At 45.9% G+C, this 27541-nt stretch overlaps 1 protein-coding gene across 1 annotated transcript in view; it reads left to right on the top strand.

Moving 5' to 3' along the window:
• The first annotated feature begins 6012 nt into the window (after positions 1 to 6012).
• DNAH1 (dynein axonemal heavy chain 1) overlaps positions 6013 to 27541 on the top strand; it is a 71388-nt gene continuing 49859 nt past the window's right edge. The window contains exons 1-17 of the mRNA XM_088171192.1: positions 6013 to 6056; positions 9915 to 10265; positions 10820 to 10892; positions 13380 to 13545; positions 14046 to 14202; positions 14731 to 14863; positions 15812 to 15973; positions 16488 to 16740; positions 17976 to 18133; positions 18944 to 19155; positions 20396 to 20691; positions 21713 to 21863; positions 22419 to 22612; positions 23461 to 23686; positions 24292 to 24411; positions 25206 to 25288; positions 26710 to 26851. Of these exons, the coding sequence (XP_088027318.1) occupies positions 10155 to 10265; positions 10820 to 10892; positions 13380 to 13545; positions 14046 to 14202; positions 14731 to 14863; positions 15812 to 15973; positions 16488 to 16740; positions 17976 to 18133; positions 18944 to 19155; positions 20396 to 20691; positions 21713 to 21863; positions 22419 to 22612; positions 23461 to 23686; positions 24292 to 24411; positions 25206 to 25288; positions 26710 to 26851 (2637 nt within the window). The 5' untranslated portion in view covers positions 6013 to 6056; positions 9915 to 10154. The remainder of the gene's footprint in view (positions 6057 to 9914; positions 10266 to 10819; positions 10893 to 13379; positions 13546 to 14045; positions 14203 to 14730; positions 14864 to 15811; positions 15974 to 16487; positions 16741 to 17975; positions 18134 to 18943; positions 19156 to 20395; positions 20692 to 21712; positions 21864 to 22418; positions 22613 to 23460; positions 23687 to 24291; positions 24412 to 25205; positions 25289 to 26709; positions 26852 to 27541) is intronic.

The following is a 27541-nucleotide window of genomic DNA, read 5'->3' as shown; positions in this document are numbered from 1 at the left end:
CATGTGGTGCCCGCAGCATCCTCTGTTTAGCATTAAGGTCCCAGCCAAATGAGAGTCCTGGAGCTGCTGGCCCCTGTGCCACCTCCTGTAGGTTGCACAACAGCCTTACATTGTTCCTGACAGAGAAGAAAATCCATGCCTGGAGATGGCTTTTGTTCATAATGCCATCATGGGGCTAGCAGCTGGCTCTTCCTGAGCTTGTCCAGACAAGGTTCAACCTGTCACAACTTGTCATTTTATAAGTGCAGGAGGCTAGAGCCTAGGATAACAGGATAATAATAGGATAACAAATGCCTCCTCACTGTCTCAGGGGGTTTGGGGACCTATTCTCTGCAGCTTGCACACCCAAGGTGAGCCAGCCCTACTGTCGTCACTGCCTCTGAGGAGCATTGCTCATCTCAACAAACTTTAAAGCTGCATCCTGACAGACCAAAATAAATCAATCAATAAATAAATCGTCCGTCTCGTCTACTGGATTCTGCAGTTTATTTCCTCGGCGCTGATGAAAAATAGTTGGATGCTTAGTAGCTTCATGAGACTAATTATGATAAACGGCCCCATCGCTGCTAATATCCGGACATTAATTCCCAGATGGAGCTGCAGAAAATGTCAGGAATGGAAATGTCAGCTCTCTAAAAGGACCTGGCAGGTATTGAAGTGGGGACTGGAATGTCAGCAGAGGAGGGAGTAGGGGGAGATCTGGGAATTAGCAGGATGTCGGCACACATTTGGAACTATAATTCCTCTCACTTGATTGCCCAGTTCCTCCCAGCAATGCCACAACCACAGCTTTCTTCAGATTTTGCCTTCTCTGAGCTCTGCTCCCTGTACCAAGGTAAAAGATTGGCACACACTAAGCAGGTGACAATTTCTTTGGGCAGAAGAAGCTAAACCTTAAGCTTCAGGAATCTCCTTCTCACTGAGATCCCCAGAAATGTCACCTGCTCTGCAGGATGGACACACCAGTAATTCCCTTTACACCGGGTGTGGGGTAGGCAGGCTGAGAGGCAACATAAGGTCACACCCAAAATATGCTCTCATTCTCCTCTGGGTTTCATATCTGTATTCATATTTACATTGCTACAATTACCAGTTGAATACAAAAATATGATGGAAAATAGCAAAAAACTCTCCTGGGGTTTTTGTTCTGGTTTTCTTTGTTGGTTTGTTGGGGGCTTGTTTGTTTCTGGCTTTTTGTTCACTTTCCACCAACAGTTTGAAATAGTTTCTTGTATTTGAAAGAGCTATTTATGGAGAATATTCCTTGCCAAGTGAGAGGTACTTCAAGACTAGATGGACCAGCCAGACAAATGTCATGAATGCCCAACTTCTGACAGCACTGTGTCAATGATGGCAGGAGGTCAGACTGGCACCTGACTGGTGCATTAAATTAGCTGATTAACAAGTTCAACAAACTCTGTTTTGAAGCCATTTTAAAGAAAAAAAAAAATGTTGGGTTGTCCTCTCATGGTGAAAAGACATGCATTGGTTTTACTGCTCTGTTCAGCCTGCTGGCTCAGGTCCTGTTCTGTACAGCATATGAAACAGTGGTGCTCAGATGATGATCTGTTCCAGCTTTTGGCACATGCTTTCCAGTGGAAAAAATCTGAACAGGTTGGGGATTCCTTGATCAGATGCCAGCTGGTTGAAAGAAAGGCTTTTGACAGGAGTCTGTTGCTGTTTGTCAGCAAAGGCTGGAATTTTTGCTCAGAGCCAGATCATTTGAACATTTACCTGCTGAGAGGAGATTTAACATCAATCCTGATGGGTCTGGTTCAGACCACAGACTTGAACCAGAACTCTCCACAGCCCCCAGCAAGTTCTCTTGTGGTAGGGAGCCAAGATGCCTCTGTCTCATGAAAAGCTTGAAGTTCCTCTAGAAGCTTCAGGGAAATTTTCCAGTCTTTCTATAAGGAGTCGAGCAAAGGAGAAGTAGCTGCACCATGTTTGCTGTGGAGCTACAGAGCTCCAAGCCTCCTGTGTATGTTCTGACAGATGACCTGCCTTCTGCATGAAATCTGGCCATTGATCTGTCGGGACTTCTGAAGAATTTAAGAGTCTAGCTCCAGGGGATTTGGGATCCAGAGGGTGGGATACTTGGGAGCACATCTGCCACTAACTCTCTCTGGAATAAAGGTACCTATAAAGTACATATGGGCTCTTATTAGAAAAATCTCCCAACTTACTGGGAGCTTGCTGGCTGACAAACTCTTTCTGTCAGCAGTGCCATGGAGAACAACAGCATTGTACTTGAGGGCAGCTCTGGCCAAATCAGCTGAACCAATTCTGTGAAAATGGCTACTGCAAGCTCCTCTGCACACCACTGCTGAGGTCTCATCACTGAGGCTTGCTTATCTTCTCCATCCCCACTGATCCCTGCCTGCTCAGGCTTGGCCCTGGTAATCCTCACTATCATCTTCCTCCTTCTGGACAGCCCCATGCTTTTTGCGTGTCTTTCTTGAGGCAGTAACCTCTGCCTGCACATTCCCTGAGGAAGCCTTCTTGCTGGGTTAATGATGTGATTCCCAATGTGAGAGGACACACATTGGGGAGATGATGTACTGTGGCACAGTGGTGGAGATGAAGGATAAAGTTAACTACAGAACGTCACTATCAGAGCCAAAGTCTCATTCAATTTCTAAAGTAAAAACTGGCTGGAAAGTACAGAACTTGCAGCTACAAACTGTTCACTGGTCCCAGCCTAACTGAATTCAAGGTAACAGCCTTGTGTCAAGAGAGCTGTTGAAAGCAGCAGGAATATATAGAGAATCTGGCTTGATATTCCCAGAATCAACCTGCCCCTTCAAGAGAAGTGCTGAGGCAATAAGAAGCCAGACCTTGTTCTGACTCTCCCAGCTTTATGATTTCTCAGGGTTTTGTGTCTTGGGGTTTGATCTGAGGACTTTCTGTCAAATGTACTGTTAGCATTGTCAACATGTGGTGTTTTACTCTAGATTAATGCTGTATCTTGTGTGTGGGAACATATGTAGGTGTGGAGACAGAGAAATCTAGGGCCTTATTCTCTAGTGGCCTTGTGCTTTAAGGATCATTTACACCTTCAGCAAAATGTGTGTGGGGTGGGTATGGAAACACTGCTAAATCTGATGGGGCCTGCCACCCACGGTAGGGGGTAGGTGCAAGTGATGGAACAAAACAACCAGCACATCATCTCCAAGGTCCACAGAAGTCGAGATTTTTGCTATTTTATTCTTCCTCCCATAACTAAGGGAAGGCTGTTCTCTGTAGAAGCGAGTTTTGGTGGGATACGGGGTTTTGGGGTTTTCTGGGCTAATGTATTGGCATAGATGCAGGAGAGCCAAATGAGTGAAAGTGCAGAGCAGGAAAAGTGGCTCCAACAGCTCAGACCATGCACAAGAAAAGCTGGCCTCTTCACTCAGAAAAGAGCCTCAGAGACAGAATGAGCCACTAGCATATTTCACATATTTCTCCTTTCCAGTGCCAGCTCACATCCTAACACCTACTGAAACTGGTTTGATTCTCCTGTCTGGTAACTGTGTGAGAGTTCTCTCCCTCCCTGTGAGTCCAGACTCTGCTAATCTTTGCTCATTTTTTCACTCCAGTGGTGTGACAGGAGACAGGGAGAAGAGTGTACTCCTTCTCCCAAAACAGCCTTGCACTAAGGAAAATACTGGGTAAGTCACTGACCAATGTGTTTCAGCAGGGACTCAGGAACCTCTTCTTGGATAAGTGTTTTCTTGGGAACTCAGGATCAAATCTGTGGCCTCAAAAGAGCCCAAGGTAAAAAAGGAGCACTAAGAAGACCTATCAGAAGAAAGACAACAGTAAATCTTGTGCTGGCCTAGCTGGGGACAGGATCTCATCTCATCTCAGACTGATATGAGAAGGTGAAACCACAGAGATGCTCAGCTGTGCCAACCATCACCACTGCCACTTTGAACCTGCTCTTTGCAAGTGGGTAGGTAACACTGTCCCCTGCCTGGTCTTCCTGCTGCAACACCTGGGAGGTCAGGGAATGGATCAGACATGGATCACACGGATGGAGAGCAGGTGGCTTACACAACCTGTTTGCTTTCTGTTCTGGCCTGGTGGGTTTGTGAAGGCCCAGCTAGTCGAATCAGTGAGGCTTTCACCTCCTGACTTGCTGAAGCATTTTGTGGTGAACTTTGAAAGCCTGGTCCAAAATGAAGCCCAGCTGATCACAGGAAGACCAAGACCTGCTGTGAATCCCAGCCCACTGCATGGGGGATAAAGTCAGCATGAAACGGATGCATATTTTTCCCATGCAAAGGGCAATGGGGCTCCACCACTGTTTCCTCTCAATCAGAGAAGCCATCTGGGATGTGACTCCAGGGAACTCCAGCAAGAGCTGTAATTATATCAAACATAATTGAGGCAAGCCAGCAGCACTCCTTACTTAAGTAAAGCGATGAGGCCAGCAATATGACAGAGGACATACACCTGGGAGTTTCTCCAGCATCCGCTGCTTTCAGTGGGGCTAGGAGCAGTTCATGAAGTGCAAATCCACCCAGAGACCTCCTTGCTCCCAGGGCTGATCCTGTGAACACCTTGGCAGCAGCTAAGCATTGCTGTGAGGGAGCTTGCTTATCTGGAGAAGATTGTGTTTCTTCTCTGAGGCTCTGCCTGCCCCACCTTTCTCTGTCCAAACCTCACATCCCCTCACTTGCAAATTTTCGGAAGGCACAAATGCCTTGCCACCCTTTACCCGCAGCAGGTATCCAGGCAGGGAGAGGACCAGTGCTCTTGGCCTGGGCTCTGCTGCCTCCCCATGGCATGCCCCCCATCCTGGTGCCTCTTGGCCTAATTCTCTGCCCCACACAAGGCTTAGTGGGCACCCTCAGGCCAGCCTGCCAGCTCTGTTTTCCTGCTCCTCTGGCCCTGCCTTCTAGGACTCACACCTCTCCCAAGTGCACAGCTGGGAAGCAGCAAGACTTGCAGTCAGCCTGGAGTGGGCCAGCAGGCACTGGGGGGCTCAAAAGAGCTACAAAGCAGCCCCTGCCCAGTCGTCTGCCACAGCTCTCCTTCTGCAGGAGCCTCCACTCCTCTCCTGTTTCATCCCTTCCTCTTCCTCTTCTGCCCTTTGTACTCCTTCACAGTAGAGCTCTTACGGCTTGGGTTTTTTTCTCTTTAAATCTTTTTCTCTCTGCTTTGCCACCTCCTTCCTCTCCCCCAGAATAATTCAAACCCGTTCTTCCTCACTCCTCCACAGGGCTGGCACTGCTTGTCCTTTCCCCACCACTCCCTTTGTGGGGGACCAGGTTGTTGGGGCCTGTTCAACAGGACTCAATGCCACTTTTCCTTCTGTAGGGATGACATGTTCTCCAGGGCCAGTAGTCCCCCATCCCCACCCAGCATGATCTTTTAGCTCAAGACTTTCATGGGTACACAAGGTTGATTTAGACAAGCCAAGGTGCAGCTCTCCATCAGCACCCTGCTTGCCTCCACTCATTTTGAGGATGGGATGGAGGAAGGATCTGCTGGGCCTTCCTGGACAGTGGCAGGGTTGGCAGCCAGCTGGTGTGGAAGGTGGCACTGGGACAGCAATTACCCAGCCCCTCGCCTTCCTGGCATGGGGAATGGGGACTGTCCCCAGTGGCACTCGGTGGCTCCTTAGTGGGATGGCAAGCACCTGCACACCGGGGCTGGCACGGGTTGGTAATGGCTCGGTGGCACTGCTCCACAGCCCTGGCCTCTGGTGGCAGCTCCGCGTTGGCCCGAGTGGTGACTCAGCGGTGACTCTGAAGTAGCAGCGGCGGCTCTGTGGTGTCCTCGTGGGGGCAACTCAGAGACGCCAGTGGCAACTCCATAGCGGTGACTCTTAGGTTGCTCCAGCTGGCAGCTGCAGGTCGGGGCAGACCCCACTCCCCCAGGAGACCGCTCCCCCCCGGCTCGGGCGTGGCGCTGCCCGGCCCGCGCTGCCTCGCGCCTCCCCCGGACTGGCCCAACGGCCCGCGCGGGGGGGACCGGCAGGAGCCCTCTGCCCGCCCCTGCTCCCGTGGCAACGCGTGCGGCGTCGGGGCGGCCTCGGGTCGGTCGGGGCGGACTCGGGTCTGTCGGTGCGTACCGCCCGCAGGCAGGAACAGGCAGGGACCCGCCGGCCCCCGGAGCGGGGCTGGGGCTGCGGGCTCCGAGGCGGGGCTCGGGGGCTGGGGTGGGCCGGGAGGGGCGGCGGGCGGGCAGGTGTGAATCATGAGGGAGTACCCTCGTGCTTTCAGGACACTGACGGTGGCGAACAGGGTAACTGTTCCTGGGAGCATTGGAGCGGGATGTCCCCCGCGGCTGGGCTCTGGGAGCCGCTCCTGGCGCTGCCCCATCTCCACACGCCGCACGTTAACAGCCCCTGGGCTGCTCCTCCCGCACCCCGGCGTCTGTCAGAAATGAAACCACCAGCAGCGTTTGTTTCATCCCTGTTGTGCTTTGTAAATTACACAAACGCTGTTGGAGTGACGGTGGAAGTGCTTGGCGGGTGTCCTGCGGCACCCACCGTGGCTGTAAGGCCAGGCTGTGCCGCTGAGCCCGGACCTAACGAGCAGCACCGGCCGCCTCCGCCTGGGCTGCGCCCCCCGCCTCCGGTGCTGCTTTCCCGTGGAGAAAAGAATGCATTTAAAAGCCCAGAGGAAAATCAATTTTAAAACTCTGCAAATTGTTGAAGGGAATGGGCTGCTATAAAACTCAAAATTACTTTCGACTCTCTTTTTAAAGTAGAAGGGATTTGAAGTACGGCATAATGTTGGAAGCTGTTTGTTGAGAGCGCATCACCTTGTCTGAGCTTATATTGTATGGCTTAAATTAGAGGAAGAGGGAATTTCTGCATGTTGGTGTCCAGATGGTCTAGTAGCTGGGATTCTGGCTATGCACAGATAAATAGATTTTAGATAAATACTAGATTTCAATCTGCGGTTTTGCTTAGGGGTTAGATGATATTTCAAGTACTATTCTCTAGTTCTGTTGCAATTTTTAGCCATTTTAAACCTTATTTGAAAGAAAAGAGTCGCATTTTGTCAAAGCTTTGGATCAAAGAATTGAAGTAGAGGCAACAGATCAAAAAGCTCATACCAGACGTTGAGCAAGACATGTGGGAGTTTGACTTCTTGGATGTGTAAAGCCTGGATTTACTGAGAAATTGTAATTATAGTTTTGCCACAATGATACACAGACTCTGTAGCTAATGTTGTGTCAGCAGTGCCATAAGAATATGCTCTCACTTTGAATAGTTCAATTTAGCATAATACATCGTACCTGGTATATCTAGGAAACATGCTTTTCAGGTGTGAGGGAGCATGACTAAACTAATGCAGAGATAGGTGTCTCAGCAGTCAGGAAAAGGTTTTGCAGCTAAAGCTGGAACAGCTTGGTGCCAGCCAGATGTTTGCCAGCAAAGAACAGGGAGATGCTCCCAGGTGTGCGAGGGGAGGAGAAAAGTTACTGAGGAAGGCAGAGATGCTGCTTTCAGAAACACACCTCACCTACTTCATTTCCTCCAACTTTGTGCCTCTCCTTGTCAAAGGAGAGCTTCAGTCCTGAGGAAAGTGCTCCAAGTAGGAAAGGACTGAAGGCTGTGAATGTGGCAGGTATCCAGCCTCCTGCCCCCAGCTGCAGTGTGACGAGGCACTGGGCAGTTTCACTGCTCTTCTTCAGGACCCCTCGGACAATTAAAGGAATCCTTGAGCACAAACTATGTGGTACCATCAGCAATTGCTGTGGCAGAGCTGGCTGGAAGCTTGAACTGCCATTGTGTGCTTGCTGCAGGATGGAAGGTGTTCTCTCCCTGGCAATCCAGCTGCCCAGGGATGAGAGTCTGGAGTCACCCCTGCATGGAGGGAGGGGAGGACAGCCCTAGGTCTGCATGCTGCACATTCTTTTGGGGATGTGGAAAGGCAGTTGGTGTTGGAAGCCTGGAAAGAGGGAACTGCTCTGCAGTAAACTTCTTAGCTCAACGGTGAGGCTGAATAAAAGAGAGAGAGGGTCTCTTCTTGTCTTTGAAACAGCCTGGAGACCATTCCTGAGAGGTGGATGGGACCAACCAAACCACCTAGCTGGAGGCTAGCACTGAAACGAGCTGGCTTGGTACACTTTTCCCCAATCATGGAAACTTGTCCTTCATGGGCAGCAGCCACATTATTTTGGTTCTAGGCAGAAATTGCCAGTCCTGCTAAAGTGAGAATGGGTTCAGTCATTCACCCCTAGTAAAGATTCAGATGAACCTTGTGTCCTGGAGTTGGCTTCTTTAATTGGATTGTTTGAGGATTCTGGTGCTAAGAGGCAAAAGTACAGCAAGTCATGGCACATGTTGGCACGTTGGTCCTGCTCCCAAGGAGAGGATGCTCAGGTGACACATCAGGAGAGGCACCACAGGGTTGTTCTGCCTTGCTGCTGTTCTCCGAGCCGGTGCAGCAGGCATGAAAGAGTCCAGCAGTGATTCATCAGGAATCCTTGGATCTTGGCTGATTCCAATCAGTCCTGCTGGGCTGCTAAAATAGATATGGCCAGAGCATAAAATAGCTAATAAAAACAAAATCCTCCATGGAAAATTCATTCTTCAGGGTGTGAGGTTCCAGTTGCCATGCCAAAGCAAAGCTGAGAGGAGAGGGATTTGAGATTTTCTAGTTTGAAGGAGGGGAGGGGGTATTATTGATCTCAACTCCTAGGTCTTTCCAATCTGTTCATTTACTCCATTTCATTTAGAAGACTCGCATCATGGTAACCTTGATTTATTATCTGATTTCTTTTTTGATTCAACCTCTCAAAATTGTGCACTGGCTTGAACCTGCAGTAATAAACCAGCACAGTTATTCCCTCTTATCTCCGGCATGCATGTAATGCTTTCTCTGCTGTACCCGATTCATTCTCACAGACAGGCAGCAAGGTGAAATTTTGAAGAGATTGCCCTCTCTCATCAAGAGTATAGGGCAAGCAGAGTTTTCATTCCATTCCAGAGCAGAGCAGAGAGGGCATGGCAGGAAGGGATCCTGTGGTGCTGTCTCCAGGTCAGGATGAGACTCCAGACAAGTACTGTGCCAGCTGTGGTCTTCAAGACTCTGGAAAGCTGGAAGACTCCTACTGCAGAGGCTTGGCTACCAGAAGTAACAAAACTCCTAGCAGGGTGCAGGAGAAAAACCACTAGTCAAGTAGGGCTGGATGAGGAGTCTAGGTCTAGACTGTCTGAGCAGGAATTGATCAGTAAGCTGTACTGGCCTCAGAGTACCTTTGAGAGACACCATGGAGAGCTTTGACTCATAATTTATAGGAATAAGCTACACAGGTATGTGTACATCATTGTGTCAGTGCATGTGTGTGCAGGCTGGAGGGGTTTGTGTCACTTTAACTGTTCTAATTAGTTACAATAGTCATCTCTGTGTTTAGACAAGCCTAAAACCAAGGGTTGTATTGTCTTCCTGCCAGAAGTCTGAGAGCTGTTCTTAATTGGTATCTCTCAGTGCACAAAGGTTTTTATAAAATAAAGCTGTACAGTTGTGATATTTGCCTGGACTTGCATCTCCCAAGGTGGAAGAGCAGAAATTATTTGTGAACTGAGCAAAAATATCCCCTGTAGGAGGAGAAAGAAGGGAGCTTCTGGCTGTATTTTAATATATTAGGTGATGCTTAAACATCTGTCATGAATTATTTAAATGAAAGAGGCAGACTTACACCTGGTAGTAGCTATGTTGGTATCCTAGGCTGTAGCCTACTCCCACTGGAGTCAATCATGACAAGGTTTTTAGGGGATATGGGTGCAGCAAAAGTAGTACTTCTCTTGTAGTCCCAGTTTGCTCAAATTCTCCTGGCAGCCTTTTGAATGCTGCCACAGATCTGGGAAGCCCCTGCTGCTTAAGCAAAGCAGTTTTTCTTGTGTGCACTGCTGGTTTTCCCACTCCAAAAGCCATCTGGAATACTAAAGGGATCTCTTTCTCCAGGGTTAGTGAGCCATTGAGGCAGCCACGTGAGTCTCATCACCCCCAGGCCATGATTGCAGTGGTTGGTGTCGAATCAGGGGATTGAACCTTCCTCGTTACCCACTCATCATAGCAAGTCAAGGATATCCAGCACTGTGGGAAGGTGTGGAGGAGTGCCAAAGATACAGTGTATGACAGGCTCAATGCCCTTCCACTCATAGCAAGCCCAGGGTTACGTCACAGCATTCTTCTCCTGAGAAAATGGAGAAAGCAAGGAAGGAATTGAGGAATTTTCTGAGTAGGAGCCGTCCCAGTATCAGCAACGAGGCTTCTGCTGATGTCCCTACTCCAGGAACCTCCAATAGCTCAGGGGTAAGTGCAAAGAGCTGTTCTTTTTCCAGTGCTGTCCTGAAAGGAAGACTGTTGGTACAGCTGGTGTCTACCTGTCACCCCAGGTCCTAGCCCTTCCTTTGCTCAGAGGCCTTTGTGCAAGACCTTGACCTTTACAAAACGAAGCCATGAAGCTTATCCTGGTCAGAGTTGTGCTGCCTTCCTCCATAGCCAGTGACAGCACTGTCAGGATTGCCTGGGTTTGGGATGCCAGTATGGCAGGGCAGACTTGTGGTTGTGACTGTAGGTGATATTTGGTAGTAAAACCCTAATGACTGGCTGCCTAAGCAGGCTCCAGTCAACATCCTCAGCTGACATCAGGCCACATGCTGCTGAGAGATCCCCTGCCCCTGTGCATTGGGCTGAACTTTTCAAGTATTTGTGTCTCTGAGTCTTTTCTAACCATTACTCACAATTTCAGTTGTCCCTAAAGATCTGGTAAAGTCAGTCTTACAGTCACACTTTCTCTCTGTACCTCTGTGATTCCCACTCACACTATGTCACAACTGTGCTCTGATACTTACCTCACATTCCAGGGTGCTTCTGCTGGCCCCCACGTGTCCCAGTCTTTGGTGAACCAGGCAGACCAGGAGCATCACACCCCTAAAGGTAAATACACTGAGAGGGAAGGAGGTGGGGCAGGAAACTGGGCCATAACTGTTAAGGTTGCCTATAGTGGACGTGCTGGGAATTAGGCTGCTGCCCCTGGGTTTGTGCTCTGCTTCCATTTTCAGTGCTCAGGAATGATGCTGAGCTGGTTGAATATCCCATGAAAAGTGAATTTCATTTAGAGGTACAGCAAAGTGATCTGAGTGGGTGGTAAAATCATGCTTCCTTTTCTCCTGGATATATCCACTTCCCCCAGGGTTCAGGGTGGACTGTGCTGGTGCCTGTGGGAGTTCTGGTCCTGCTGCCAGAACACTGAATTTGCATGTGTTCTTACTGTGTAGGGAGCCAGCAGTGTCCCTTTCCTGTGAAAATCATAGAATATCCTGAGTTAGAAGGGACCCACAAGGATCATCAAGTTAAACTGCTTGCCCTGCACATGACAACCCCAAAAATGGGGCCTGCCTGTGAAAGCTGTATTCGGGATTTAGGTATAGCCAAAATCATGGTCTTTCCTCATTTATGTATTCTGTACCCAGCTGCACCCCAGAGCAGATTGTTCTCCCTAGATGCAAGGGCTCTCTGTGTGTATGGAGCTGCTGGTGCCACCTGCTTACAGGAACTTGTGTCATGGATGCTCTAATATAGGAACAGAAAATAGTTGAAGGTTTGCCAGCACTCTCCTGGCCCCTAGAGCACTCCTGGGGATATGGATCATAGACTGGCAGTGGGTGGGAAGAAAGTGTGTGTGTGTGTGTGAGAGGATTTTAGAGAAAGATGGGAACTGCATATACCAACCTCCTGTGTTTAGATGTGACATTTATTTTCATGAGTGAGGACAAATGACTGCTTCCTCAAGTGAATCTTCACAAGCTAGACTCATCTTTAACAAGTGGAGACAGAACTCTATTTATGATCTGCTGCTTCTTCAAGGGGGAAGAAGCCATCAGGTTGGAAATGTAAATGCAAATGAAACACTAAGTATTGACATAAATAGTTGATAGTGCACAAAGTGCCATAATGGATGGTGCCATGGATTTGGCAACAATGAAGTGACTAAATTGGAACAGCTGTGCTCCTTGACAACAAATATAAATTAGGGCCATTCTGTAAAGACCCCAAGCAAGAGATGTGCATGAGGCTAAAGAGTGCATATTAGGAATTCCTCAAAATTATGTTATGGACCATGCAAGTATTAAAGAGAACATTCATGCCAGGCTAGCTGCCCTTCCTGAGAGATGGAAATAGAGAGAGAGGAGCCAGTTAGTGGCTATTTCCTTTAGTATCTAAGCAGACAACATACAGCTACAAGAGTTGAGTCGGGGCCATTTAAGAAGGACAAGAGAATGACCTCTTAGAGGACCCTTCCTTTACCTAACCATCCTGAAACATGTCTGGCTTTAGCATTATTGGCTGTTCTGCACAATTGCTTTGAAATCAAGGGTCACATCCATGACTCCAGAAGCACTTGCAACACGGTGAACAAGTGGGTTCAATGCTTGACATTCAAAATACCCAATTCCAAATCATAAACTTAAGTTTCTCCTTGATAGAGTGTGAAAGTTCATCAAAGGAAAATCTCTCACTCCACTAAAATCTATTTTTAGTTCAATGCTTAGCTCTGTCTAGGGAATAGTGCTTTTTAAAGCTTGCATGCAATTACTTAATTTAGGTTAAGCTTCAAATTCCCAGTTTGCTGCTGTTCTATTATTTGCAACTTGTTTAGCAATATAAACAGTTTGGTTTATTTATGGGGTAAATGACATGGTTTAATTTCTGCCAGTTCTTGGAAATATATGCTTTTTGCTTAGTCCAAATTTCTGAAGAAAACGTTTGGCCAAATGGTGAGATTGTTGGCTGTTTAACTCAATTTTTTCTCACACCATTGCTGATGTGAGTGGGTGGTTTGATTGAGCAAAAGCTGAGAAGAGAGAGGTTTGTCCCAAGGTATGAATAGGCACTTCAGGAGACAAACATGACCTGCACAGCTTCTTTTCTCCCATAATATTCATAAACTCCTTACACCACCTTGATCAAGTTTCTCCCAGCTATGGCTGACTCTTGGTGTCAGGGCCCTCCAGAGAGGCAGGGGGATCCCATCCCTTTCTGAGTGTGATGGAAGCTGTGCACTAGAAGCAGTAAAGTTACTCTTGTCCACTATCAAGTAGAGTCTTTAGCAAAGCTGGAAAAAAACCAAAAACCAGAGCTCCTTAGAGCCAGGTTAGTGCCCTGGCTCCCAAAAATCTGCATGACAGTAGTAATTCTCAGTGGAGGTTTCTTTTATGTCATCATTTTGATACTGGAAAACCATAATCACATGTTGTCACAGGGAAAAAAAGGTCTTTCTTTCTGTTTGTAATTTGATATCTGCTTGATTTCTCTTACAAATCTAGTGAAGTGACTTCTGCAGACAACCCAGTAGACAGCAGAGTCCTCCTTTGTGTGTGTGAATGTCTGGTGGTTTCAGATGTGTTTCTCTTTGTCTCTTAGTCACAAAATTCAAGATGCCTGCGAACTTTAGAAGTCTTCTGGATAAGCAAGCATCCTCTGAGGCCCTTGCTGAGTCAGATTTCCCTGTACAATCATTTAAGCCCAAAGTGCAGTTACCTTTCGAACGGATTCCAGGGCAAAACCCTCGGAAGGTTGAAGTAGAGAGGTAAGTAACCAGAAGATGGCTAGAGGCATCATTGTGAAGTGGACACAGCAGATTAGGGTGTTGATTTTTGATTTCAAGACATAACATGTAAAAAATCCTTAAGAAAATCTTATCCTGTAAGGCAATGGTCTCCAAAGTGGGGTATGCATATATTGCAGAGGGTATAAAAGACAATTCACTGGGATGTGGGAAGAAAACATTGTTCTTAAATAGTATTTATGTCATCTTTTTGTAGTTATTTTTATAATTTCTGTTTTTGTGTGTGCTCTATGATGTATTAGTACAGCAGTACATGTATATAATTTATAGATTGGAGTAACTGATCATTGTAGGTCACTTCCACTGAATTGTTTTGTGCTATAGACGAGGAAATAGACATGGCTGCAATTGTGCTAAAAATGTTTTTACTGATAGAGGTGCACAGTAAAAAGGTGGAGTTGTAGGCATGGGAATGCTTATAGGCACATTAGGTGGTTATTTCCTCTTCTGATGTAAACCAGGAGGAGACGGCTGTATCTCACCTTTGATATTGCTGAGCTCTTGGCCAGCAAGGGGATAGACTCCAATCAGCTGATGCCAAGGCACTATGACCCTGACAGTATGCCACCTATTGAGGAGACAAAAGATTCTGTGTTTCCCATCTACCTCCCATTAAAGGTAAGAGAGCACATTTGGTACTTGTGATCTGTCTCATTGCTTATACCACAGGAGGTTTCTGAGGACACTTACCAGCATTGACACAACAAACAACAAAATAAGGAAATGCTTTGGAGCTGGCTCGGGCACTGAAGGGTCTCTACAAGATGCTGAGCATCTTCTGCAGGGTGCCCACAACTTCTGTCAAAACTAATAGTCCTTGAGAGTGCTCCTCACTGGCCTTTGCGTGTGTTCAAAGGAAAGGTGTCTCATGTTTCTTTCTGAATGCAGTAGTCAGCAGTATTGCTGCAGGAAACCTCTGCAGGTGTTGGTCTGTTCTCCCTAGGAAAGGGCTGGAGGTACAGATACTGTTGTTTGGGAGAAAATTGTTGACCAAAGATCAGCACAGCTTTTGCACCTGGACTGATTTCCGTATTTTGTAGCCCATTTAGGAGCTGCACGTTAATGTTTTCCTCTCATGAAATTTTTATTGGGTGTTTTCTTGTTTCTGAAGTAAATCTTAATTTCACTAATGTCCTTGCTTTTTAGGTGTTTGACAATGATGAATTTGACTGTCGAACTCCAGAAGAGTGGATCTCCCTAGGACTGGAGCCAGGATCTTCTGATAGAAAGCCAGTGCCTGGAAAAGCACTTTTACCTACAGATGATGTACTTGGACATGGTAAAACTTGCATCAGTTACTGTTCGAGTGGGGCAACACTAACAGTTGCAGGCCCTTTCAGCAGAAGGGAACATGCAGATTCTGATGAGTGTAGCTCTGAATAGCTGAAAAGCCCTGTCTCATTTTGACCAGGCTCAGGCAGTCAGAGCAAGAGACCAGAGATCTCAGACTGCCAGTCCTGCCATGGACCGTTTCCACTTTTTTAGAAGTTGCCTTTGCCTTTTGACTTTCTGTCAGCACAGACAAAATTTCTGTTTATTGCTGCATAGCTATCTTCATGGAGGTAGGTAACTTGGACACAGTATGTTCTGCCTGGATTTCACTTCAAGTGCAGGATCAGAAGACAAGTTCAAACTACAGTGAACATACAAGCAGTAAACCTGGGCCAAATTAAGTGACATGGACATTGTTTTCCCATCATTTGGACTTTCTCCATGAGAAGGCATTACTAGGTGCAGTTGTACTGATGCTATGGCTGCAGCTCATATTAACACATGTGCAGTAGCTTTAAAGCATGGGAACTGGCATCTGCAGCTCTGGAGCAGCCTTCAGAGGCTTGACTGTCTGCAAAACTGAAGCATAAAACATAAGCTCTGTGTATCCTTGGGCAGCCAGCACATGATGGCTGAGGTCTGCTTGCAGCTGTCTTGGGAAATACTGCACCTGATCACTGCTCAGGTTGAATGGACAGCACAGTGCTGTCCTGACTTGTATCCATATTGATATCAATATAGATACATATCTGTCTGGTGTGTGCAAAACATCAAAAATTCTAAGCTGTAAGAACTAAGGTCATTCTTTAATTGGTCACAGCAGAAACTCTGAGATTGACTGAGATTCAAACAAGCAAATGGATTTGACTGTGGCATCACCACTTGGATCAGGAAAGTATTTGCTATAGCTTCCAGGAGAATGGACTAACCCTGGTTTAATCCTTGTCTCTCTCAGAGGACCCCAAGAGCCAGGAGTTGATCTACAAGTGGATTGATGTTGGCGTTCTGGATTATGACAAGGAGACAGACCTCTACTTGGTCCATAAAACAGACAAGAAAGGTCTGGTGCGTGATGAAGAAGGGAAACCCATCCTCAATGGAGGAATAACTCCAGAAGGTGTGTTTCAAATAAGGTCTTTTGGGACCTGTCATATGGTCTAAGAGCCAGTTCATTACCCATGCTTGTCCTAGCTGGAGATGGGAAAGACACCAATAAGTCATTTAATCTCTTTCACTGTTATCTCTCTTGATACGTGTCTGTTTAACTTGTCTGAAAAAACCTCCAGGGAAGAGAACTCCACATCTTAATTTGACCTCTTTTGAGATTTTCCCTTTGGAGACACTTCATTTTATTCCTTCTCCCATCCTTCCTGCCTTCAAGAAAAATAAAATGTTGGTCTTTCTGGGTCAATGCCATTTTGAAAGAGAATGTGGACAGACTAAAATGACTTTCTCTTGAAAGGTTTGGAGATGCTCCTTATCTCTTGCTGTCCTCAGCTTTGGTCCCTCATTTTGATCTCCTGCAAGCAGCCCAATTATCCTGTCTATGAAAAAGATGCTGTCAGCACTGCAAGCCATTCTGAGTTTTGTTTTCCCTGCTGACTCTTACAAGCTGTACTTTCATTTCCCAGGAAGAGCTCCACTGTTGCCATGTCAGTACTGGGTGCCACGAGTTTGCCTGCAGTTCCTGGCCGAGGATCCGCAGGTGTTTGCGGAGCGCGTGGCCTCTGCCGACAGCCTGCGCAAGAAGACGCAGGGGCTGCTCATGTACCACTTGTACGTGGACTGCATGCCCACGGAGGGGCTGGACACCATCAGTGAGAAAAGCCTGCAGAGGGTGAAGCGCTTGGCTGTGCAGACTCCCAGACTGAAGGATGAGAAGAGGTAAAACATCATGTACATGTCTGGGGACTCAGCCTTCGGTCCATAAACACTGTGGGACTTCATAGGGCTGCAAAACAAGTGTCAGTGGAGGCAGGTCTTCATCAGCCAACGCATAGAGCATGGTTCTCACCTGCCTTCCACTCTGTGCACAAGCACACCACTCTTGCCCCGAGCGGCATCAGAAGTAGGCAGATGGCAGCCCCAGGGACACATGTACAGGATGGGTGGGCTGTCAGTGTTCTCATTTGAAGTAGGTTCCATATACAGATCCACCAAGCCATGCTTACACCTGCAGTTAAGTGGCCTTCAACAGCAAGAAGGTTGACAAAAATGGCATGGCTGACCTTGTGTCTCCCCATGCTTTTGAGGAACAGATCAGTCATTGCTGTACTGTACCACCTGTTGTCTCCAGAGACCTGGCTGTTGTCTGCTGGTGACCTTTCTGCCTATTAACAGCTGCTAAACCAAATCAAAAGAAGATCTGCACAGGGGGAGGCAAACAGAACAGAAGATCTCCACCTGGATTTAATGGAGTATCTCTTTGTGATGCAGTTCATATTGGGGAGGCATTTTAATGTCCCTGGGCTAGTGAATCATGACCCACTGGTGGTGTTGCTGGGAATCAGCTGCGACTGATTGCCTTGCTCACAAATAGGAAGGTGTGAGAAGCTGCATGGTCTGCTGGTCTGAACTGGAAAGTAGGAGAGTAATTAGTCTCTGTGAGCAGAAATATAGGGATAAAGAAAAGTACTCTGCCTGCTTGAGGTAAAGGATGATGATTTCCTAAGGCAAATGGAGCAGAGTTTCAGCACTTATGTCAGTGTTCTGGCTGAGGAAATGGACAAGAGGCATTCAACAGGAGGCAAACGGGTGGCCAGCTTGGATAGCCCAACTTTTCCAGAACTGCCAGCTACTTTCTTTAGTTTGTGATTATTTCTGCTTCCATCTGTAATGTTTCTACCCAATGGAGATTTTGCTTTGAACTGAAAAGACACTTAAGAAGGCTACAGTCCTAGTCCTCACTCCCTGCTTGCCTCTGTCATTAAAAGTCCACTTGATACCTTTGCTGGCTGCTTCATTGTCTGCACAATTCTTCTGATGTGTTCAGTGGTAGGTGGGCTTCTGGGTTAGCAGATCTGGGAGGGAGGGAGAGAGGGGTGGAGTTTGCAGTAAAGTTACAGACATATATGTGCTCAAAGGCCATGGGTTCTGAGTGTTTCTGTGTCTTGTAACAGCATGTTAGACTGTATGAGCAGCCTGGAGAAAGAAGTGAAATTAGACTATGAGCACACCATGAACAGGATAAGCTTTGACAGAGTCATCGCTTCCAAACCCGAGATGTTTTCTTATGTTACCCTGCCAGACAAAGAGGAGAAGGAAGCACCAGAGAGAGGTAGGGGACACAGAGAAGCAGTTTGCATTCAGTCTGGTTATCTCTCTGATAGGATTTGTGGATTGCTGTAGGAACTCTCAGGTTCATGGTAATGATTAGAGCTCCCAAGGGGCAGCAACGGGAGAATATGTGAGACTTTTAAATATGTGTCCTCTTTTTTAGGCTATATTTGCATGTTTATGTTACCTCAGTATAGTACATTAGAACTCATCAGCTAAGCTGCAGTAACTCTGCAAGCGTACCCTTAATGGCACCAAATGTTTAGCAATGTGATTAGCTTACCACTGTGCTGGAGCTGACTGCCTTGCCTTTGCTGTGCTCAGCTGGGAAATGCCTCAAGTGTGGAAGAGGGCTCAGGCTCCTCTAGAGTCCCAAACAGGAGGAAAATGTAAAAGATGGGGGGAGGCAGTGTATTTTGTGCACTCCAATCTTCCAAAGGCAGGAAGGCCTTGAGGTGCTTCACAAGTGGCCTCTCACAGATGATATGACTCAGCTGTGCCTTGGAGCCTCAGTGGGAAGTTTCTCCAGTTCCAATGTTCTTTCTCATGGAAACTTCATGAGCCAAAGGCTTGGGAAGGTCAGGCACCAAGACAGCACCTCAGCCCCTATTGGGAGGCTGCAGAAAGTCTCTGCTGCAGAGCAGAGACGCTCTCTTTCGTCCAACCCTCTGATAAAGCTGCTGCATGGTAAGGCCTGTGCATTAGAGCAGAGTCCTTTTCACAAGTGCTTCCCAAAGGGAACTGTACTCTAAAAACAGAAGCTGAATTGGCTGTTGCAGGCAATGACATTATTTCTTTTTTTTGGTGCTAGGGCTTGTCTTTGTCCCAGACTATCCTTTTCATAAACAACAGAGAGAATTCAACTTTTTGTCACTCCTGACCAGGCCAGAAGTCATCCATCTCCTTGCACAGGTACAAGATGAGTGCAACAAGACAGCTGTCATGTCTCTGTTTAACACAACCATAACCAAACTTGTCTCTCTGGAGGAATTTGAAGAGATCCAGACTCAGACCTTCACTCAGGTGAGCAGAGGAGGTGTGAGGGATGAACATATGGAGCAGCCAGCAGTGCTGTCAGTGTGTATTAGACAGATGCAGCATCTGCAGATTGATTTTTCTGGAAACTGATGAGCTGTCAAAGGAGACATCATGTTTGGGGCAGGGAGGCACATTTGCATGTGCCTGTCAAAGTTATTGGGATATGGGGAGAATGGGCTTAAAGAGTCATAGTCCCCTGCTTAGGATCAATCAATGCTGACCATGCTCTTAGTCATGTGTTAAACAAGTGGCCATGTAGGGCTGCAGCCCCTCTTTCCTCCACCTGGTTTATACACAGATAGGAGTCCTGGTTGACACTCAAAATTTTTTTTTCCTCTTTTATTTCTTTTTCTTTATTTCCCCATCCATCCAGCTGCAAGGCACAATATCCTTGATTCCTCCTGAAACACTTGTGGGGATAATGCTTTTCTACACTCTATGTTCTTTATATACTTAATTAAATTACTCTGCTTGCAATGCCAATAGACAGAACAGGACAAAAATTTGCAGCTCAGTAGTAATTCCCACCAGAGGATCTTCATGTCCTCTGATTGAGAGCAGAACATTGCACCCTGGATGTGGCCACACAGAGTAGCTTGCACAGTGTTGCACTCTAAATCAGTGGCAGTGAATTTGCTGGTCCTTCCCAGTCCTGTGCTGGTTCAGCTAGGCAGTGTTGTCATCCACTCAGTGACTAAGGTTCTTTTATTACACACAAACAGCAAGCTGCCTGTGGAGCAGAAGTGACACTTGGTGGTATTTTAATAAATTAAAATACTGCAAACTGCTGCTGCCCTTGGCTGCTTCTGCTCTTTCTTCTCACTTGTCAAGAGAAGACAACATTCTGTCCTTTATGTGCTCATCACACTGTCTACACAACTTTTTGTAAGGGACCCTGACACAGGCAGCTCCAGGGATACCGCTCTACAGAAAAGAGAACAAAAAGAAAACACTGTGAAAAAAACAGAGAGTAGAGCACTCCCACTTCTTAATATCAGGCTTTTTTTATGGGTCTTTTGTCAGTGCAGGAGATATATGACCAGGTTCAGATGCCACATGTGAGGGGGTGTGGTTTGAGCTACTTTTAGCTACCACAGTTCTGAAAGAAGAATTTCCTTTCACAGCAGAGAAAGGTCCAACAGCCTCAGTCAGTAGCTCACCTTGCCATACTGTTTTCCCATCAGCCCTCGGAGGATTACTCAGCTTGCTTTTTTCTTTGCCCTAGGTTCAGGAGTTTCTCAAGGATACTTGGATCGATACCATAAAGACTGCTATTGAGAGCAGCCTTAGAGATGCAGGCAAATGGTTCAACCTGGGGGAGAGTGACTGGGATGCCTACCAGAGCTCCAAGCTCTATAAGCTGATGGAGCGCATCAGGTTCATGCTTCAGGACTCTCTGCGGTACCTGGTCCAGAAGTCGCTCATCAGCTTCACCCAGCTTGTGCTGGATGCTTGCCAGAGTGTCCTGAATTGCTCAGAGGACATGGAATGGGGAGATGACATCACCAACAGTCCCTACATGTAAGAAAGAAAGAAAAAGAAGGGATGGAAAGAGCAGAAAAATGTAGTGCTGTTGTCTTTTTAACTACTGTTCTGCAAGCAAGCTTTGCTCTGTATGGGGTCTTTAAGCTGGGCAGTTTTCCCTAATCCTCCACCTGACATGTTCACTGGAGTATGGAAGAAGGACACAGAGCTGGCTGCTCTGTTAGTACAGCTTTCCAGCTGCTCTTAGTGATATGGAGCAGCCCCTCGGAACCAAGGTCTGCTGTTTTGATGTACTGCTCTAAATATCAGCGACCTCCAGCATTCTTGGGGGAGCAAATTTTTACTGCCAGATTTTTTCTGGATGCCAGGAAGAAGAATACCAGGAGCATGGCTGCTTAATTCCATTCTTAAATGAAACATCAGAATTAGAATCTGGCCTGGGATCTCTAAAGAACATCAAGTTTAGTTTATCACAGTGCCTAAAATTTTATTCCACTGGGTATTGATTTAAGGAATTTTGCTTTTTGTGGTATTAAAGAAGGAACCTTTAGAAATGGAAAGCTAGAAGAAAAGAAAAAAAATCCCTGCCACTCACATGAGGCCTCTTACCTTTAAATCAGTGGAAGTCTTGACATTGACTTCAGCTGATCCTGAGCCATGCTGGTCGCATACAAGATTGGGAAATATTAATATAACTTCCAGAAGGTGCATTTTAGGAGTATATTGGAGATACTGAATTACTATTTTGAAGAGCATTTTGAAGAGCACCTGCAGTTTTACTGTAAAGCAGCTCCAATTCTCAAGACCAGGTTATGACTTTTGGGGATCCCAATGCCGTAATTGATGGTTCCTTCACCTTGGATGAAAAACGTGTTCTCAATGTCTTTGCTGGTAAATTGAGAACACAGTGTTTTATATCTTAATCTGCATGAGTCTTCTTTTTCTCTGTTTTCCTTTCTGGTCTAGGAGGCATTTTAGTATCAGCACCAGACCAATACAGTTGTGTATCATTTTCTCAAAAAGCATCCCTGTTCTTTCTTATCTCTTCCCACCACAGGTCTCAAAGGAATCTACTCTTTGTAACAGACATTGAGCTAGACAGCAGTGGCATCCTCTTCAGCCCCTCTGTGGAGAGCTTTGAGACATCCCTCATTTCTCTGTTCAACAATGGGATCCTGGCCACTCACAGTATCCCACAGCTGGAGCAGGTGAACACTTCTGCATCAACAGTGATGCAGCTGTGCATGTGTCAGTGCATTGCAGCTTACCACAGACACCCTTGAGCTTGTACTCAGGGAGAGGTGCACAAGTGGGTACCTGGGAATTCAGTTAAATTAATGTGGGCACAGCACTGTGCTAATGCAGTTCTATTCTGATAGGATTTCTTCAATCTCCCCAGCCTTTTGTCTGGTTATTGTTTCTGCTTTGGTGCTGCATGTTCTGTGGACACATGGACACTCTGGTTGCCCTGAGTGCATGGTAAAAGAAGACTTTAAAGAAAATAGCACACTTTACAATTCTGTTTGACCAAGTCTCTTCTGCATATGCATCCTTCTGTCTGTTGCTGTGAAAGCCCTGTCTCCCTAGATCCTCATTCTTTGAGGAGGGGGGCACATAAAACTGACAAAAAAATTCCTGACACAACGTAGAATTGTGAACTGCAGGAGTTCCCAAAGGTGCTACCAGGGATTGCCTTGCCTCTCTCCTGGGGAGGCACAGTTAGCTCTGTTTGTCCTGAAAGACCTCTCTCCTTCCTCTTCCAGTATGTGTTGGAGAACATGGATATCACAGGCTCCCCCGTGCTGCAGTCAGTGGGTTTGGAAGAGCCAGAAGTGGAAGAGTTACGTGAGACTCTGCGCTCTGCCATTCGAAAGACTCAGATCCCTCTCCAAGCCTATGGCAAAAGATACGAGAAGTTCTTAGAGATAAATAACAATGACATCAAGTACTTCCTAAAGTAAGTGGCTTCTGACAAAACCCCTGTGACACCAATGACAAGCCTTTGTGGAAGTGCTGATGTGGGAGTGTGGGGCTGTTCTGAGACCACGTGCCTCAGATATGAGATCAGGCCCCTGTCAGAGGCTGCCTTCAGTCGTGGCGACAGTCCATGCTTTTAGAGGACATTGGTGATGGCACTGGGAATTTCTTCCTGTCTCTGACAGCAGTCACATTCTTGTCATGCTTGTCAATGTAATTGGAGATATTAATGGCCCTAAAAATGAATCATCCTGTTTGAGAATCCAGTTAGCATACTTGACTCTGACCTCCTTCATATAGTGTCTGCTCAGGCTGATAGTATTCTGTAGAAAGTAATGTTTTCTTTTGCTTCAACCTCATTGTTTTCATTGCACTTATTCTCTTTGCACCTATTCTGTCCTTTAGCCTCTGTTATTTTTATGGACTTCTGTTTAGGTCGTATGCTTTCTCCAAACAGTGGGAATGACGCCCTTTTTTCTTATTCCAGCTTAATCAATTTACAAATCCCATCTGCCAAATTCCTGTCTCTCCCTGGAATACACTGAAGTGCCTACTGCCCTGAAGTGCCTCCTGACCTTGCCTTATTTACACCAGTGCTTTTATTTTCTCTCCCTCTCTTCTTGCCATATTTCCTCTTTAATCTCTTTTTTCAACTTTTTTTCTGCAGCTAAAATATTTTGTGCTCTTATTTCACTCTGCAGCTATTATGTAAATGTATGCCTTATTAATTTCATGTCTTGATCCTTTGAGTGGACACAAACCGCCTGAATGCTCAAATATTCTTAAGGTCTACATTGCCATTTTTTTTGTTGGTGTTTTAATTTACAGAAACTATGAAGAGCAATTTCCACCTACCCAGGAGGTGATGAACATAGTAAACACATACTTGTCTGAAAAGGAGACCCTGGACCACCTTCTACCTAGTTCTATTATCATTGGCCCCTTTCAAGTCAGGATAGAACATATTAGGCATAATCTGTCTGATAAACATAAAGCAGTGGCCACTGCTGTGTTGGACATGCTGGCTAAAACTCTCCATTCACAGGTGCAGAAAGTAAGTTATCTGGTTCAATGGATTATTTGTCTCTGTCTTGTCTTGTCCTTCTTCTTTTGAAGTTGCTGTGTTTTGTGAAATGGCCAGAAGGGCACATTAGTGAGGATATTTTAAAGATCACACTAAGCTGATTATTTCAAATTAAAATTATAGGAGACGTATGCAAACTCTACCAAATGAAGTATTTAATAAATTACATGCCTGAAAGCTGTAGCTCTTGAGATGAAATTCTTCAAGACCTTGCCATCATACAAAGTGTGTTGGTGTATTGGAAAGATCTGTCTAGTAGACAACTGGAAAGTCCTTCTGCTTCCTCTGAGGATAACTGGAATATAGGCAATTGCCTCTGCCAGCTGGTTGTCTAAATCTGTTATTATCATCATTTCCACTAGATACCTGCAGTTCCTCTTCCTCTTTTTTTTTGTCAGTCTCATTCCATTTGAGCTCAAATGAGATGGATGGGAAAAGAAAAAAACAGAACAAGGCTGTGTACTCATCACTTAGACCACCTTCAAAATGGAAAGTGGGTGGATCAGGGCAGATTTCCCATTTTGTCTGTTAGCAATTGGTGACTTTTTGATGATCTTTGCCGTGTCCTGCTGCAGATCTGTGAGGCATATGAAGCCATCAGCGCCAAAATGCACGAGAGACCACAGAACATCGAGGAGCTGGTTGAGCTGCGGGACTGGCTGAAGGGAGTGCCCGAGCAGCTGGCAGTGCAGGAGGTGGGGCAGGCTCTCCTTTGGACAGGGACATCAAGGGAAGTGAGGAGGAAATTTGTCAATGTAATGTGTGGTGTCTCAGAAGCAGAGCTCCAGATTTTTTACTTGCATGTCTTTGCATGCAATGCCACAAGATTCCTGGCTTTGTATTTTTATAATTCCTAGGATTTGTATTTTTAAATACACATATCATAAATTTAAATCTCTTTGCAAAACAAAATAGCAGTTAAAATCTTGCCTAAAATACTTAGTATGCATTTTGCTGCCTTCATGATCCATTCTGCATTTGTGTACTGAATAGCTATCTTCTAAAAATGAATGCTGTTTTCAAGAAAATCTTTCTGTTACCCAGTGCTCAAATTGCTGTTAATATATTTTTTATAATAGGACATTTTAGCACTGAGTTATTTCAAAGTTATTTGAAGTGTAAGTCTTTTCCCAGCTGAACAAATGGGGAACAAAGGCATCAAGCTGTAAGCTGACTTGTCCAGGCCGATGAGGGAACCTGGAGGATAACCTAAAACACTTCATTTCTGTCCAGTGCTTTATCCACTAGGTCACACTTCTTTTCCTTCCCATAGAACAGAGGGTGATGATGGCATGATCATTCACAGAACAAGGGTTTGTAAATCCATTCCCACTGTTCACATAGCACAGAAGCAGCACACATCACATTAAGCTTGTGTGACTAACGCTCTTCAAAGGCACCTCATGAAAATGAGGTGTACACCAGAGACTTGGAATCAGCATGGTCTAAAGGTGTCTACTTTTTTTTCTCTTTCTCTCACCCCGTGCAGCAACTGATTATGGAAGTCATGGAAGATTACAAGGTCATGGACGACTTCCTTTACAATCTTACTGAAGAAGATTTCACTGACAAGTGAGCACAAGGCATTTCTCCCACTGTCAAAGCAGGACTCTGCAGCAATTACCATTCTCAGTGCTTCAGGGGCCATGTGTCTATCAAGGGCTCCTGCAGAACTTTTAAGTGTCTCTCAGGCTCTATGAGCACTGAATTCTTGAAATGAAGTTTGTAGACAAGAAGTGTGAGTTCATGCTGCCTTCTGGCCTGGGGCAAGGCAGACTGGTAGCTATTAACCTGTTTAACATAGTAAAGCCCTTTTCTCTAGGTGGTTTTTTTTTGGTTTTGGATTTTTTGAGATACTTGTAGGGTTTCAAAGTGCACAGTTTAGTCTGTACCTGAAACACTTCCAAGACAGGAACACTCCCGGGGTTTTCTTAAGAGTAGGAAGGAATTTGAACCCTTAGTATTACTGCAGTTCTTCTCCAAGCATCATCCTCTTAGTTTTATTATTCCAGTTGTGGCCTGACTATGCCCCAATAACAGAGTCAGTTCACAAACACAGCTACAAGGCTTCTAAAGCTTGCTCAGCCCGGGAAGCACTTCTCTTATGACATGTACTTGGTCCACTATGTCTGCAACCTGAGTGAGTCTCTGCAGAGTGCTCCTGAAACTAGAAACATGGGGTTCAAGGTGCAAAAACCTCACAGAAGCTGCAGGAAAGCAGCTCAGCCCCACGCCAGCTTGGAACAGGTGTGGCTGTATTCCCAGACTGCCCAGACCTGCCACAGGCAGGACAGGTAGGAGACAGCTGCATCCCCAGGTGCTGGGAGGGTGTGACCTCCAGTGAGCATAGTGTGCAAACCTTGTACCTGGCATTGCATACAGGCTGAGGGTCCAAATGGAGGCAGTAATGGGTGGGCTATGGCTGAGCAAGAACCAAAAAACCTGCCTTGGCATGAGCAGCCAATTTGTGCAGCCTTTCCTGGATCTACAACACTCTCCCCAGGGTACTTTGCAGAATCCAGGGCTTCCCAGTATCTGGGTTATGCTGGCCCCTCACTGCCTTGCTTAACAGGAGACTGGCTTTTTTGGTACCCTGAAAAGCCATAAGCTGAGACTCTGACCCCATTTTTTTTCAGTTCCTTGCAAATACATTCAAAGGCAGACATTCCCTCTGGATGCCAACTCTTATTTTGCTGTCTCCTAGCTTTTCAGCAGCGTAGTGGATTTGTTTCTTTTAAAAAGGCCCTCCACTTCTCCCCAGCTCTTGCCAGCTGAATAGCCTAGTCACAAGGACTGCATATCAACAAGACAAGCTGGAAAAAAATGTTTTGTTGAGACCACATGTGTTTCTGTTGTTCTTAAGCCTCCTTGTTTGGTGGGATTTGGCTTTTTCATTCTGTTATTTTCAGAATTTCAAACATATGCTCAAAAAGCTTGTGTCTTTCTCTTTTTTTTTTTTTTCCCATTTGTTTTCTTGTATCATGTGAGTGCAGGTGGACTGCCAGTTACTGGCCAGCGAAAATGTCTATGGAATCAGAGGCCATTCGGCTCCAGCATACAGATGATGAGGAAAGATTTCGCAAAACGCAGATTTCGGATCAGAAGGCATTCCAAGAAAAACTGGAGGAAATGCAGGTACTAAGACCCTGACAATGAACTGTCCATAGAAGGGGGTCTTGAAGCTCTTGTGGTCAGCCAGGTGGGAAACTTTCAGATGAGATTTCACCCAGATGAGTTTTGAGGTGAGTGTGTTGTTAGACCAAATATTAACACACCCTCCCTTGGTTTTTTATTGGCGTTTGATTAAGAGTTTCCTTTTTGTGTGAAAGACAAGACTCTGCAGAAATACTAATTTTTCATTGAGAAGGTGTTTATACAGTCTTCCAATTCTTGATGCTTGGACAACATGGGCACTTCCTTTTTCTCTCTTGTGTACTCAGTTCCCTGCAGAGCATCTCCTGTGCTGCCTTCCAGGGGGAAAATACAGCATTCAGCCATGGAACTCCTCTTGTGGGAAAAGACTGAAATAATTGCAGAGTTTTGGAGCTGAGATACCTCTGGTGTCTGCTAAAACAGTCTGAATTTTATTTTTTCCTCAGAAACTCGTAAATTCAGGGGGGAAAAAAAGCCATTTTAGAAAGGTGGAATCACTGACCTAGATTTTGTTGCAAACAAATTCCTGAAATGATAATACCCCAAGACTGGATCAAAAAAAACTCAAACAAATAAATACAAACCCACACAAAATACCAAAGCAAAATCCAAACCAACAAAACCAAGCCACCAAAACAAAACACAAAATATATTAGAGCAGCTCTAGATATG

This window comes from Sturnus vulgaris, chromosome 11 (assembly GCF_052056855.1).
Source record: "Sturnus vulgaris isolate bStuVul1 chromosome 11, bStuVul1.hap1, whole genome shotgun sequence".
Lineage (NCBI taxonomy): Eukaryota > Metazoa > Chordata > Aves > Passeriformes > Sturnidae > Sturnus > Sturnus vulgaris.
The sequence above is the reverse complement of the archived record's forward strand: the minus strand, read 5'-3'. Positions and strand labels throughout refer to the sequence as shown.